The 14,842-nt window shown below is 31.0% G+C and overlaps 1 protein-coding gene across 8 annotated transcripts in view; it reads left to right on the forward strand.

The window, feature by feature from the left end:
• LOC111429117 (protein polybromo) overlaps positions 1-14,842 on the forward strand; it is a 30,102-nt gene that overhangs the window by 5,179 nt on the left and 10,081 nt on the right. For 4 of the 8 annotated variants that reach the window (XM_023064930.2, XM_023064928.2, XM_023064933.2 and 1 more), the window contains exons 5-13: positions 929-1,213; positions 1,266-1,364; positions 2,089-2,253; positions 2,304-2,614; positions 2,669-3,175; positions 6,296-7,357; positions 7,410-7,579; positions 7,633-7,805; positions 8,245-8,304. In XM_023064930.2, the coding sequence (XP_022920698.1) occupies positions 929-1,213; positions 1,266-1,364; positions 2,089-2,253; positions 2,304-2,614; positions 2,669-3,175; positions 6,296-7,357; positions 7,410-7,579; positions 7,633-7,805; positions 8,245-8,304 (2,832 nt within the window). The remainder of the gene's footprint in view (positions 1-928; positions 1,214-1,265; positions 1,365-2,088; positions 2,254-2,303; positions 2,615-2,668; positions 3,176-6,295; positions 7,358-7,409; positions 7,580-7,632; positions 7,806-8,244; positions 8,305-14,842) is intronic. The other 4 variants (XM_023064934.2, XM_023064932.2, XM_023064931.2 and 1 more) reach the window with 3 other exon arrangements.

Here is a 14,842-nt window from a genome sequence, read left to right on the forward strand (position 1 = left end):
TTTTAAGAAATAAATTTTTGAAATGATCAACAATTTTTTTCGAATTTTGCAATTTTTGCTGATTAAGTTTTAAAAATTCGTATAAAATCCAGTTCTTGGAATATAAGTATGAAAATTTCCCAAAGTGTTAATAAAAGCGTCCTATTTCCAATGAACCAACCCGTTTTGAAAAATAGTTTTTAGTTTTTGAGAAAACAGTAATTGAAGTTTCATAAACTTGCGAACTGTAAAGTGGCTTTAAATATTTTGCGATTTTAAATCAACCGATTTATCTCGAGGATGGATTTGAAGTTCTAAAACTTTTAAGCACTTTTCTGCAGCGTCGATCGTCGCTTTTATTCTGTTTTAATAAAGATTTTAACTTTAAAATGATTTTGTAAAAAAAATAAGGTGGGTTTTAAAATGAGGTTATGTTTATGTGTCAAATTTTGACATTGAGCTGGTTTTTAATTTATAAATAATAACGTTTAATTTAATTTTTTTTAATAAACATCATTTTTTATGATAAATTAATTAGTTAAATAAAATTATTTTACTTTGATTTAAAAATAAAAAAGGAGTAAATAATTTTTTCAGTAAAGCGCCATCTATTTTCTTTGTTAAGACTTAAATCAATATTTGAGGTTACGTTAGTAAACTTTTAAACAATTAAATCGTTTTTTAGTGCATTATTTATTATTTACGGTATGTTATTTATTAGTTACATCACATTTAGTTCTATTTATTATTGTATTAATCTTCATCACTCGATTGAGAAGCGTAATTTAATTGTTCATTCCAACAATTAAGACAACAATTAAGTGTTTTGCAACAATCTCATTTATTGTACATTTGTAAGACACGTATTTTTATAACTTATATTTCTTTAAAGCACATCTAACTACAAAAAACTTAATTTTAATTAATTCTTAATTTAATTTTATTTTAGAGTGATGGAGTTGAAGGTGATGATCCTCAATGGCAATTATTCCAAGCTGTTACATCAATGACGGGTCATGTAGGGCAATTATTATGCGATCCCTTTTGGCGTTTACCCTCAAAAAAATTTTACCCAGATTATTATAAAGAAATTAAAAATCCCGTTTCAATGAGTCAAATTAAAAGAAAATTGGTTAATAAATTGTATGGAACTGTTAGTGAAGTTGCAGGAGATATGACTATTATGTTCGAAAATGCTAAAAAATATAACGTTCCAGCCTCTAAATTGTATAAGGTGGTTTATATTTAAACAAATAAGTATATTTTTTTATTGATAGATTTTCTAGGATGCGGTCAAATTACAAAAACTTATGCAGGCGAAGGTCCAAGAACTGCTTGAGGTTGATCAGGTAACGCAACATAAACAGACTAACAGACACAAAAAGGTACGAGGCTTTGCACCCCGCTTTTTTAATTAATTAAAGTTAATTTTAAGTTATCGCAAACTCTAACATCGATATTTTTCTTCAAATCGTTTATTTCAATATTAATAATTATCGTTTTTGAAAACTATCGATATAGAGTTGTCCTTATTATCTTTTTTTATAAAGAGATTTCAATAAATTAAAGCTACAAGCTGATCATTCAAACAGGTACACTTTGACGTTTTGTTGTTTTTATTTATTTATTTATTTTTTGTTTCATTAACATTTTAATTAATTCAAAGTTATCGTTGGTTTGGTTCGCTTTTTGCTTGCAATGCGCTTTTAATGAATTAAAATTTACATCAACATTTTAATTAAAAAAAATTTTGAGGTTATGTCACTTAACCTTCAAATTCGAAACGTCAATATTTTTATTATAAATTATTATCGTAATAACTTAATAATGAACTTAATTATGATTAATTTGTGTATAATAAGTTAAAAATTATTATTAAAATTTTAAGGAAAGTTAATTATTTTTAATTTATAACGAAAAAAAAAAATTGAGGTTAAGTTTACTTAATAACCTTAAATTGTCATAAAATTCCATTAAGTGTATATAAATCTCTAAAAATCATCATTAACTTGAATGTTTTATGTGTTTATTATGCTTTTTACGTTTTTTTTTTGCATAAATTAACCAAATTTTAATTTTTTTATCCAAAATGATTCTTTTTTATTCAAGGACACGGATAGTGATGCTGAAGAACATTTAATTCGACGGAGACCGTTATTAAAACCAAAAACTCCAATGGGATATAGTCCTGGGCGTGTTGGGAGGCCCCCAAAAGACTCAATTCCACTCAAAAGGAAATTACATGCTATAGCCAAATATTTATTAGATTATACTGTAAGTAAATGCTTAAAAATTTGAAATTATTATTATTATTTTGTTTGTAGTGTGAAGATAGTAGGAAATTAATGTTGGGTTTTATGGAAAAACCATCAAAAAAACTTTACTCAGAGTATTACGAAATTATAGGTGAACCAATAGATTTTCTCGACATTGAAAATAAAATTCGTGGTGAACAATACAAAAATGAGCAAGAGTTGATTAATGATTTTAAATTAATGTTTTCGAATTGCCGGCATTTTAACGAAGAGAATTCAACAATTTATGAAGACGCGAATTTATTAGAAAAAGCTCTTTTAGATAAATTTGGTTATCTATTACACACACCAGAAAAAGAAAAAAAGATTTATATACGAACGTAAATTATTTTAGTGATTAAGTTAATTTATTAATAAAACCAAATTTTTTTTAGTCCAAAACCAAGAAAAATAATCACCCCCACCGAAAGAAACTGTAAAACTTTATACGATACAATCCGAGATTACCGAGAACCAAAAGCCAACCGACAATTAGCATCGATTTTTATGAAACTACCCTCAAAAAACGAATACCCCGATTATTTCGAGGTAATCAAAGATCCAATTGACATGGAAAAGATTTTCCACAAACTCAAAAGTGGCATTTACGAAACGTTGGATGATTTGGTGCTTGATTTCGATTTAATGTTCGATAATGCGTGTAAATATAACGAGCCCGATTCGCAAATTTACAAAGACGCCCTAGTTTTACAAAGAATTTGTCGCCAAACGAAACTACAACTCAAAGAAGATGACGATACCGTTCCGGATGTTTCGGCCGCCGTTCAAGATCTTTTATTAAGCTTATTTACCACGTTTTATAATCATCAAGACGACGATGAACGGTGTTATTCGGACTCAATGGCTGATTTACCCGAACATGACGAAATTGATGGAAAAAAGTAACTATGAATAATAATAAAAAAATTATTTTGTCCACGACTATCTTATAAATGAGTTTTTTAAAAGAAAAGGGTAGTCATTTTTTCACAGAGTGAATTATAGCGGTGAATAATCATTATTCAGTGGTAATCAACTTGACAGATTAATAATGAAACGTCAAAATTTCAAAAAACGTCAATTTAGTTTAATTTTTTAGGACTTTCTAAAGGTTTGACATTAAAAAAGCGTAAACAAATTCGTTTTTTCGTATGATTTAAGTATAAATTAATTAATTTTCGTAAAAAAACCATGACGTTTCATAAAATTGACATTTAATTTTGACAAATTGTTGTGAAGTTGGTTACAGTTGGTGACATTGAATTTGTGTCACATTGAGGTTTAAACTTTATTCAAAAATTTATTTAAAAAATGAGTTTTAAAGGGTAGTCATTTTTCACAGAGTGAATAATAACAGTGAATAATCATTATTTATGGGTAATCAACTTGACAGACTAATAATAATTATTTGAAACGTCAAAATTTCAAAAAACATCAACTTAATTTAATTTTTTAGGACTTTCTTGTGAAAAATAATACGTGATAGCTTTTAAACGTGTCGTAATTATTTATTTAAACACAAAAACAGTATAAAAGCGTAACTAATACTACCTTTTTTATATTGACTACTTGATCACACTTAATGTTTTATGAATGTAAATCTAACACGCCTTCTTACATTTATAAAACATTCACTATAAAATAAACACAACTTGAAATAATAAACAATAAATCTTATACTACTAAACTCAACATTTCATTGTTTTTGTAAAAATATCTGCTAGGCTTCTATTTGAATCTACTTTAATTATATCTATGACTCCTTCCATATAACATTCATTTACAAAATGATAATGCACTTCAATATACTTAGAATTTTTAGTAAAATTTCCATATTTAGCAATACTCAAAGTTCCTGAATTATCTTTGTATATCTTAATAGGTACCTTAAAGTCAATGTTAAAAGAATCCGCTTAGAATTCGCAGGCTACATATTCGGCACTAGACTTAGTTACACTACCTTGTTTTTTAGATTTCCAATGTACAACATTTCCTAACAATCTCATAACATAGCCTGATGTAGATTTTCTATCTAAATTGTCTCCTGCCCAATCTGCGTCTACATAGCAATCAAAGATTTCACAAATATCGTTCCTATTGTAAGTTAATTTTATGTCCTTTGTCAAATATAAATACTTCAAAACTCTCAAGGCATATTTAAAATGAGTTTCATTATAATAATTAACGCTATAGCTTATATCTGGTCTATACATAATATTATTAGATATCTCCTGTTCAAGTTCCAATTTTAAATTTACTTCCATTAGTTTTTTAAACAATTTTGAGCTTTTAATTTTATATTTATCAGCTAAAGATTTAATGTATTCTTCCTGACTAAGAGTCATAACATTTTTCGTGTAATCATAATCAATATTAATTCCAAGATAATTTTTCACTTCTCCCATATCTTTTATTTTAAATTTACCACGCACGAGGACTTTCTCTCAAACTGTATAATGCTTTTTCTAGTTTATACACTCTGTCAGTCCCATCCTCAAATCCTCTCGCTTGATTTACATAGTTTTCTGAAAAAATCTTACTATTCAAGAAAGCAGTTTCTACATCCTTTGTTCTATAATCAGTTTTTCTTGGGAGCAATATGATAATATTTTTAAAGTTTACATTTTAGTGACTGGTGAATAAATGTCATCTACAATTTCAGATTGTTGAAAACCTTTTACAACTAATCTGGCTTTATAAATGTTATTTGCCTAAACTATTTTTATTCTTTGGGTTTTTGATCAATTTCCATATTTTATTTTTCTTTCAACTTTCCATTTCCTTATTCATAGCTACTTTTCACTGTTTTGCCTGATTACTATTAATTGCCTCCTCAAAATTATCTATATTGCAAACGTTACAATAAACGTAACTATCATCATATCTTGCTGGCATTTTCTTTTCTCTCTTCGATCTTCTCAATTCTTGAGGCGTTCTTTATTGTTGTTTTATTTTCTAATTTAATTTCTGTACTCTCATCTTGTATTTCAGAATCAGTTTCAATCTCATCACTAGAAGAATCAGTTTCAATTTCATTGTCAATTCTGTCACAACATCAACATGTCTAGCTCTTGATTCTGTTATTTACTAAAACTTTATACCCAACTTCAGTATAACTCAGCAAAATTCCCAAATCAGCCTTTTTATCCCATTTAGACCTTCTTAACTGTTCTGGTCTTCGAACAAAAATTCTACTTCCATATAGACATAAATATTTAATAGTAGGCTTTCTTCCAAACATTATTTCGTAAGGCGTTTTCTTTTCTATAGTATTTCCTAATGTTCTATTCTTAAGATATTTAAGATTTGGCCAAAATTTTCGATCTATTTTTGCTTCCTCTAATAAACATCTAGACGTGTCCATAATTGATCTATTATATCTTTTTCAGATTTTTTATTTCATTTATGTATTCTACAAAGCAATTATAAACCTGATCTTTTTATTTATGTAAAAAATATGACGTTTCATAAAATTGACATTTAATTTTGACAAATTGTTGTGAAGTTGGTTACAGTTGGTGACATTGAATTTGTATCACATTGACGTTTAAATTTTATTCAAAAATTTATTTAAAAAAATTAATTTAAAGGGTAATCATTTTTCACAGAGTGAATAATAGCGGTGAATAATCATTATTCATGGATAATCAACTTGACAGACTAATAATTATTTGAAATGTCAAAATTTAAAAAGTCGTCATTTTAATTTAATTTTTTTAGGACTCTCTAAAGGTTTGACATTTTTTTTTTCATATAATTTAAGCATCATAAATTAATTAATTTTCGTAAAAAACATGACGTTTTATAAAATTAACATTTAATTTTGACAAATTGTTGTGAAGTTGATTACAGTTAGTGACCAACTTCACAACATGCGACATTTGTGTCACATTGACGTTTAAACTTTATTAAAAAATTTATTTAAAAAAAATAAATTTATGGAATCAATTTCAATAGTAGTCGTGGACAAAGTATAATATTCTAATATTCTACAATTAAATAATCTTTTTTTTAATTTGTAGAGTTCGAGCTGTTTCATTAGATTTAATAAAACGTCGTTTAGATAAAGGAATGTATAAACGTTTAGATACATTTCAAGAAGATATTTTTGCATGTCTCGATCGAGCAAGGCGTTTATCGCGGTCGGATTCGCAAGTTTTCGAAGATTCAATCGAATTACAATCGTTTTTTATAAAACACCGCGACGAATTATGTAAATGTGGCGAGCTTTTACAATCACCCGCTCTTAGTTACACCTTAATGCACTTAACGGCCGCCGTTGAATCGCTACGGCAAAGCAAAATGTTACAAGAATCGCTCGAAGATGAGAACGAAACGAGAAGTTCCGATGATTCTGTGATAAAAGAATCAAACGCAAATTTAGGTGAAACGATGGTTTGTAATCAACAAACGTTTAAAGTGGGCGAATTTGTTTATTTGGATGCGAAAGAGAAAGGTTGCGAGCCGCATATTTTATTGATAGAGAGGTTATGGACGAATAACGGTCAACAAATGTTGTATGGAAATTATTATTTAAGACCGATTGAAACGTATCACGTTCAAACTAGGAAATTTTTGGAAAAGGAAGTTTTTAAATCCGACACTCACGTTGCGGCCCCACTTGAAGAGGTGAGAGAGCGTTGTTGTGTGATGAGTATTAAACAGTATTTTACGATGAAACCCGAAGTTTTTGATGATAAAGATGTTTACGTTTGCGAGTCGAGGTATAGCACGAGAAGTAGAAGCTTTAAAAAAATTAAACTTCATCCAGATATGCAAAGTTATAAATTAATTCCAAGAGATGTTCCAATTGAACCAAAAAGGGTTATGTCAGTGTTTAGAGAGCGCGTTGAGAAACATAAAGATGAGTTGGCTGAGTTACAAGAACAGGAGAAATTAATTGAAAAGGAAAAACCGAATGTTGTGGCTTTTGCTAATATGAATATCGATGATGGAAATACTTATTATGAACAATACAATACAATATGTAGTGGGGTTGTGAAAACAGGCGATTTTGTATATGTTGCTGCTGATGGTGGACGACAAATGATTGCTCAAATCGACAGTATATGGGATACAAAAGAGTAAAATAATGATTTAATAATTTGATTATTTATTAATTTTATTTTGTTATAGCGGAAAATGTTATTTTCGTGGTCCTTGGTTTATAACCCCAGTGGAAGTACCTCAACTTCAAAATAAACCTTACAAAAACGAATTGTTTCTGTCAACTTTAGACGACACACATCCGCTTGTTGGGATTGTGGGGAAATGTTCTGTTTTGGATTATAACGATTTTATATCCTGTAACTAAAAATGATTCATCTTAGATTTTATTCATTAATTTTTATTTTTTAAGCTCGCCCGACGGAAATTCCCGAACAAGACGTCTACATCTGCATTTCTCTCTATGATGAGATCAACCGACAGATTAAAAAGCTCCCCATTGAAGGATTAAAGAAGTTTAGCCATAGCAATGCAGTCACGGAGGACGAAATTTACTACTTTCCTAAGCTGATTAATCCAATGAAGGTAAGTGACAAATTTAGATTTTTTCCACAGCTTTGAAATATATATGAATGAAAAATTAAAAAGAAAATCTTGATTTATATAAGCGCTGCACATATTCTTTGATAAAATCCTTTATTTGATGATACATTTCTCCTTTTATGTAGAACGAAAAAGAAACACTTTGGAATAATAATAATTTTATAATTAATTTATAAATATTTCGCTTCTTGTACAAAATAATATTTAGCTTAAAAAAAATGGATAAGGATTTATTAACATTAATTTCTTTAATAAATCAAAATGGGGTCTAAACACTGTGTAGTGTTAATGATATAATATAAAAAAGCGGGAAAAGAAAACGTTGGATTGCATGCTCCACGTTTACTTTTTTAAGCTTTGTGAGCTTGTTTATTGTCGCTGCTAATTTGTGTGTCGCATGTGTCGTTGTTGTCTTTTACAGAGGGACAATATCATCGTCTGCGGATCGAAGGCATCCAAAAGTAACATTATTATGGATAATGTAAGTAAAAAAATAATCATGCTGCATGATTTTTGCGCGTGCGCGCATGATTTTTATTAATTAATATGATTAACTAAATATATTAATTCGTAAAGTATAGGTTTTCCAAGAATGTGTAAGTAGTGCTAAAGATTCATGATTAATCCTGCAGTTGATGGGTGGTTTAAAAATACACTATTCGATGGGCTTTGTCCCTCAGACCCTAAACTGTTAGTCCGTCTTATTTTGTACTGATGAAAGTAGAAATTGTTATCAAAAAACAATACCACCATTAATTTCAATACAACTTCTAACTCGTCTAATTAGGGACCATCTGACTTTCCAAAAAACACCCTGTTTGTTACGAATGGTGTCACATTCATTCTTTATGCGTAATTCTAGCTCCTCAATTGTATTACCTGGCGTGTGGCGTATAGTAACGAAAAAAATCTATTGGATTCAAGTCCTACGAACGAGGAGGCCAACCTCGAAGTCTTCCTCGACTTCTCCACTTTTCTGGAAAATCCAAAATATTCATCAAAATATTGCCGAACTTGAACGCTGAAATGAGGAGAAGCCCCATATACGACATTCTTCTCCGTGTTTGGTGTGACACATTTTCTAGTTGCACCATTAAATATGTGCGGTCCGATCAAATGGTCTCCAGTGATTCCAACCCATACATTTATAGAAAACTTTTCTTGGTGGTTTCTGTGTTGTGGAAATTTATGACGCCATCCCGAGTAAACCCAGCTTCATCTGTAAATAAAATCCTATTCTGAAAGTTTCGGTCTTGCCCCCATTGCTCCAATCCACTCACAAACATTTACTCGTGGTTCTATATCCATAGGTTTTAAGGCGTATACCAGCTGTTCCTGCAGTGTTTCCCAAACGACACTTTTCGGTACGTTTTCTTAGGCAGACGACCTTCTGGTTTTAGCCAAAGGATTTTCGTCTACTGCATCCAATATTCTTCCTTCAATATCTGCGATTAGGTTTAAAAGATCCTGTCTCAAACAATTTTCTATGAACTGACGAGAAAGTTTGTTCACAAGGAAGCTTCCCGAGAATTTCCATCGGTCTTACCATACATAAAATGGATATTGGTATACTCTTCGAATGAATATTCGACCATTTTGAGACTTTTAATAGCAATTTGAATTCAATTGAAAAATTGTAATGTGAAAGAACTTGAGGATAAACTTTTTTTCATGATTTTTGATGTAGAATCACCTCTTTAAATATATAGACGTGATTTCCGGACACCTGTATATACAGTCTAACGCACAAAATGTAGATGGTCAAACATATTAAACACAATTCTCTGCGCAGTCGATGCAGCATGGACTTGTATGCTCCAAATAGATGCAAGTACTACAAAACTTGCAAACATATTTCGATTTTCGGTCCTTGCAGTACCTTAACTAACTACACTTTTTACTCTTGACAATAAAATAATATATACTTTTGTAAATGTCAAAATTTTTGGTGCTTAATATGTCCCTGATATCTGTGGATTCCTACAAATTGTATTGCAGAGGTTGTGTCTTAATTCTGATCTTATATATTCATATAGTGGACATTCATGTACATAGTGATTAATGTCCCTCCGAGTTCCACAGTCGCAGTCCGGCCTATGTCTCTGTCCAATCTTGTACAGATATGATTCAGGCCTGTCCGGTTCTCAGCCTATTCATCAAAGTGTAAAAATATCTTGAAACATGGAATTCTCTCAAACCAGGCAGGTTTTCCAATGCTTAGCTCCATCTCACTATACCATCCCTTGTAAATGTTATATATGTGTCCATAATATCAATACTCATTCGCCGCGCAGTTAGCTTAATACCCTCACGGGCCAAACGATCTGCTGTGTCATTACCATGTATTCCACAATGGGATGGTACCCAACATAACTTAACCTCTAGTCCCTTATTATCAATTAGACTCAGTTTCTTCATAATGGAGACAAGTGAGTAATGAACCGTCCTTCTAGGTTTAAAATTTTTAAGTGCTTGTAGAGCCAACAGCTAGTATTACTGACTATTTTACTAACCAGTAAAAATTCAACCCTTACAAAAACTTTTGTTACCTCTAAAATTAAAAAACTGGTTAAAAAATGGATTACAATATTAACTTCGACTACATTAACAGTAGCTAGGTACTTCAGCTGCAAAGATGGACATGTGAGGTGGTAGTCCTATTGGTAATTGTGCATCGTGTGTGGAGAGAAAACCCCACATCCAACCACTCTGGGTTCGTGTTTAAGAGAGCCGTGCGTAGAGATGAATATTTTATAAACATGTTATTAGCTCCAGCCTTTATCGGCGGGGTATCCTTTAAATATAGTAGTAGGGGTAAATAGGAATATTGAAGATCAGTCATATGGAACTGTAAAACTGATATGCCTTACGTCTTGCTTAAGGTTGAAACTGTCTTTCCCGATTTCTCTAAGGATTTCTATCGTAAGTGGAGTGCGCCGCGTCGGTATTTGTGGTGTTTCCATTTCCAAATTGAGCCTTTTAAACAGCGTTATTATGGGACTATTTATCTGTTGTAAATTTTTAATTATAAATTTTCTTGTTCTTAATTTTACTGTTAGCTTGAGTGGACGTTCATCAGCTCCCGCTTCCAACACATTTGTAGGAGTAGTCATCGTTAAGCCCAGAATGTATGGTATGTCATTTTCATCATCATGCTATGTAGACGATCGATACAGTACTTTCAAAGTTACGGGATCACCACCCCAATTAGTCGATGAAATTGTCTTCAAAATATCCATTGCCTTTGCAACAGCACCAACCGATACTCGGATCTGTTCTTTCCAGCTAAGTTTAGTATTAAATCGTACCCTAAGATAACTTATTGAGTTGGTATATGTTATCGCTTCACCTCCTATGCATATATTTGGGTTGTTATGTTTCTCTTTCTGCTAAAAATCATGGCCTTCGCCTTTGTGACTGATCCATCCTTTCCAGAAATGTAAATAAGCTCTCCATATCCTCATCTCTCTATACTGCAATCCGACCTGAATACAACGATATCATCTGCATACGACAACCCAGTTCCCATTATTTCGTTATTTACCCATTAATATTTAAATTGAATAGTAATGGGCTTAATGGGCTGCCTTAGGGAAGCCCCCGGAAGATCTTAATGGATTAGGATCACCTTTGAGTTTCACCTTCTTCCATTGAAATAGTGAAAATATGACACTTATGATTTTAGAGGGCACTCCATGTTACGACAATACTTCTACTAGTACAGGAATCGAAACGTTATTTTATGCTGCCTTGAGATCAACAAATACAGCTATTAAAGCTCATTTCATTTCCATCTGCACCGAGGCTGTCAAATATGAGATACAATGAGCGATGCTCTTTCCCTTCTCTAAAGCCAAAGTAGAGAAAGTAATAAACCCTTCTCGATAAACCAATCCACTCTGATCGCAATAATTTTTTCAAAAAATTTTGAGTTTTTAACATTTATATAAAATTTTTTGACATTGAAATTTTTGACAGATTAGTGGATACGTTCAGATAATATTTGACTATTTCATAATCAAATTTACTACTAAATATATCAAATTTTATTTAAAAAATTATAATTTAACTCATTTTTAAACATTAAATTTGATTCGAACAAAAATTAATAATTAATTTGAATTTTAACAAATATTTAGTTGGAAACGTTCTGATATTGTTGAATTTTTGATATAATTAAATAATTAAGTCAATCAATACAAAACACCAATTAAAAACGAAAACCTAACACACATGCGTAATTCCATTATAGCGATAATACATCGATCGAAAAAAAAAATTAATTAAAATAATTAATTCCGCCATTTTGTCGTTTTTCCCTTCACGTTTTGTCGTAGCTTAATTCGGCGCGAAATTTTAAATTTAGACCACCGTCGTCGCCAACTCCCTTTTAATTTCTTTTTTTGTCATTGTTGTATTTCGTTTTCTATCTTTTTCTCGTTTGTTGGAAAATCAGCGATCGAGAGAGAGATGGAAGAGTTCAAAAAACGGCAGCAAACAGTGACAGGTGCACGATTATTTATTTTTTTTTTTTTCGGTGAGTTCTCGAGGCGTGTCTAAGAATTAAGAAAACGCGTACGTTTTTCGATAACTCGGTGCTAAATACGCAGGGGCGTTGTTGCCGGTTCTTTTTCGCCTAATTCGAGTTACGCGAGGGGGAGAGAGATAGCGTTCGAAATTCCATTGAATATTATAACATACTTCTTTTTATAAATAGACCTTGTTTAGGTTTTGATAATTTTATCTTTTCAAGACGGTTTTTGTGCTGATGTAACGTAATCAAGTGACTGTGAAAAAGTGGCTTTTTAAGTTGATTTGTTTGATATAATTTATTAAGGGGGGCAACCTTCGTAACCTTCGTTGTTGGTCGTTTGGTGGCCTTCTATTTGCCGACGACGAGTACGACGACAACGGAAACGTTGGAGTTAGGTTATGTTGTAGTTTCGCGATTAAAAATAACAATAAATGTTAAAAAAATATCAACAAATAAGGCGAAAGATAAAGTAGGCGTTGGTGGTAACTTTTTTGTTTACATAATTTCGGTTGGTATTTGTTGAAATTAATAAAAAAATAACTATTATAACGGAAAGTGAGTGAGATTTTGCAGTTCCCTATTTGCAGTTCTCTCGTCGACGAGTTTCTTGTGAACGTACCATGTAAAAGTTACATTTTACTCCGGCCGTTACGTACTTAAATATGGAATACATCAATCTGGTATGTTTAGAATCACCTATTTAGTAATTTAGCGTGTATTTTCACCTCCATGTTTATGGAAAAACGTTGTGCGTTCTCGTTTCGCCCACAAAAACGAATCATTTTGGTTTTAATTAATTTTAGAATTGGTTTTAGCTCTAATCGGGTTATTTTAACCTTCTTAATCCACCATAACCTGTATTACACATCGTAAAAACATACCTTCCAAGTAAAAGAATTTGGGTTATTTTTGGCTTCATTATGGGGCTTTTATTTTAGATTTATTGTATTGGTTATCAATACTTCGTTATTTGCGTGACTTTCCCGTATTAACGAAACCAAAAAATACATTCTACGTTTTTTAAAACGTTAATACTTTTATGCGGAGACCTCTAAGAGGTCAATAACTTCGCCTCTTACTTGTGAGAATTATAATTTCGTTATAAATTGCATATGTAAATCATTTTATGGTAAGAAACTTCATTAATTATTGTTTAATGAGAACAATTTTTGAGGTGGCCATTTTTGTTGTTTGGAATAACCTCAAAAAAAATTAATACAGATGTGATATAACAACGTTTAAAGTTTTAAGTACATGATATGGTTAAAATAAAGTAAAAAGTTAACATATTTAACGGATTGGCGATAACATTGTGTTAATTAATACAATATTGTTGTACCAGACTTTAATTTGAAATTTCCTGCGATTTGTATTAATTACAATTCTTGTGTATTCAAATGGTGAAATTAGTGATATAAAGTGTATGTATGATAATGCAAATAAATAGATTATAGATGTTAAACATTTTCCAGAGGTACAAGAATATATTTTGAAGGGTATTGATGATAATTTTGGTTCAAGAGGAGTATTCTTCTAGAACTTACACACCCTTATCACAACCAATGGTTACAAAACCTTATTGCTTCCAATTGTCACCTGTAGAAGACTTTTTAATTGTATTGGAGCAATTTTACTAGCGCTATGGACCACAAACTACAAAGAAAAGCTCAACAGTTAACGAGTTTATCCAAGGCAAGATAGTATCAAAAGAAGAATGGCAGAAATATTTTAAACAACTATATTCCTTAGAAGGACTTATACACATTGATGAACCAGTATATGCCAACACCCCTGTTCAAGTAGAAGATGTTAAAGAAAAGCTTGGTAAACTCAAAAATAGAAAATCCTCTGGAACAAATAAAATACCCAACAAATTGCTCAAAGATGGTGGGAAAGTCTTACCAGAAAAATTAACCCATCTATTTAAGAGAGTGCTACAAGACTCTGAAGTATTCATTCCCATATTCAAAAAAGGAGCAAAAACTAACCCTGAAAACTATTTACAGCTAATTAAAGCTATTTACAAACATACTAAAAAATTATAGCTAGAAAATATCAGAACAACAAGGCTTTAGGAAAGGCAGATCAATAACTGATGCCTAATTTGTCATAAAACAAATAAAAAAGAAGTCAATTGAGTTCAACAAACCCACATACATGTGCTTTGTGGACTTGATTAAATCTTTTGATAGAGTATGATTGGGTGATATATTAAATCTGTTAAAACTAAGAGGAGCACCAGTTGATATTATAAACATAATACATAAATTAAATATTGATAACACAATAAAAGTGAAAGCTAGAGATGAATTGACTGAGGATATTTTTGCACCAGGAGGAGTCAGGCAGGGTGACAGTCTTATTTAATCTGCCTACCTTGGTTACACAATGGAAACCTCAGAAGACGACCTACAAAAACAACTTTACTTAAGTTCTATCAAATGAGCAAAGAACTAATCATGCTGGTCTTTACTGATAAAACCAA

The sequence above is a fragment of the Onthophagus taurus genome, chromosome 3 (genome assembly GCF_036711975.1).
Source record: "Onthophagus taurus isolate NC chromosome 3, IU_Otau_3.0, whole genome shotgun sequence".
NCBI classification, from domain to species: Eukaryota; Metazoa; Arthropoda; class Insecta; order Coleoptera; family Scarabaeidae; genus Onthophagus; species Onthophagus taurus.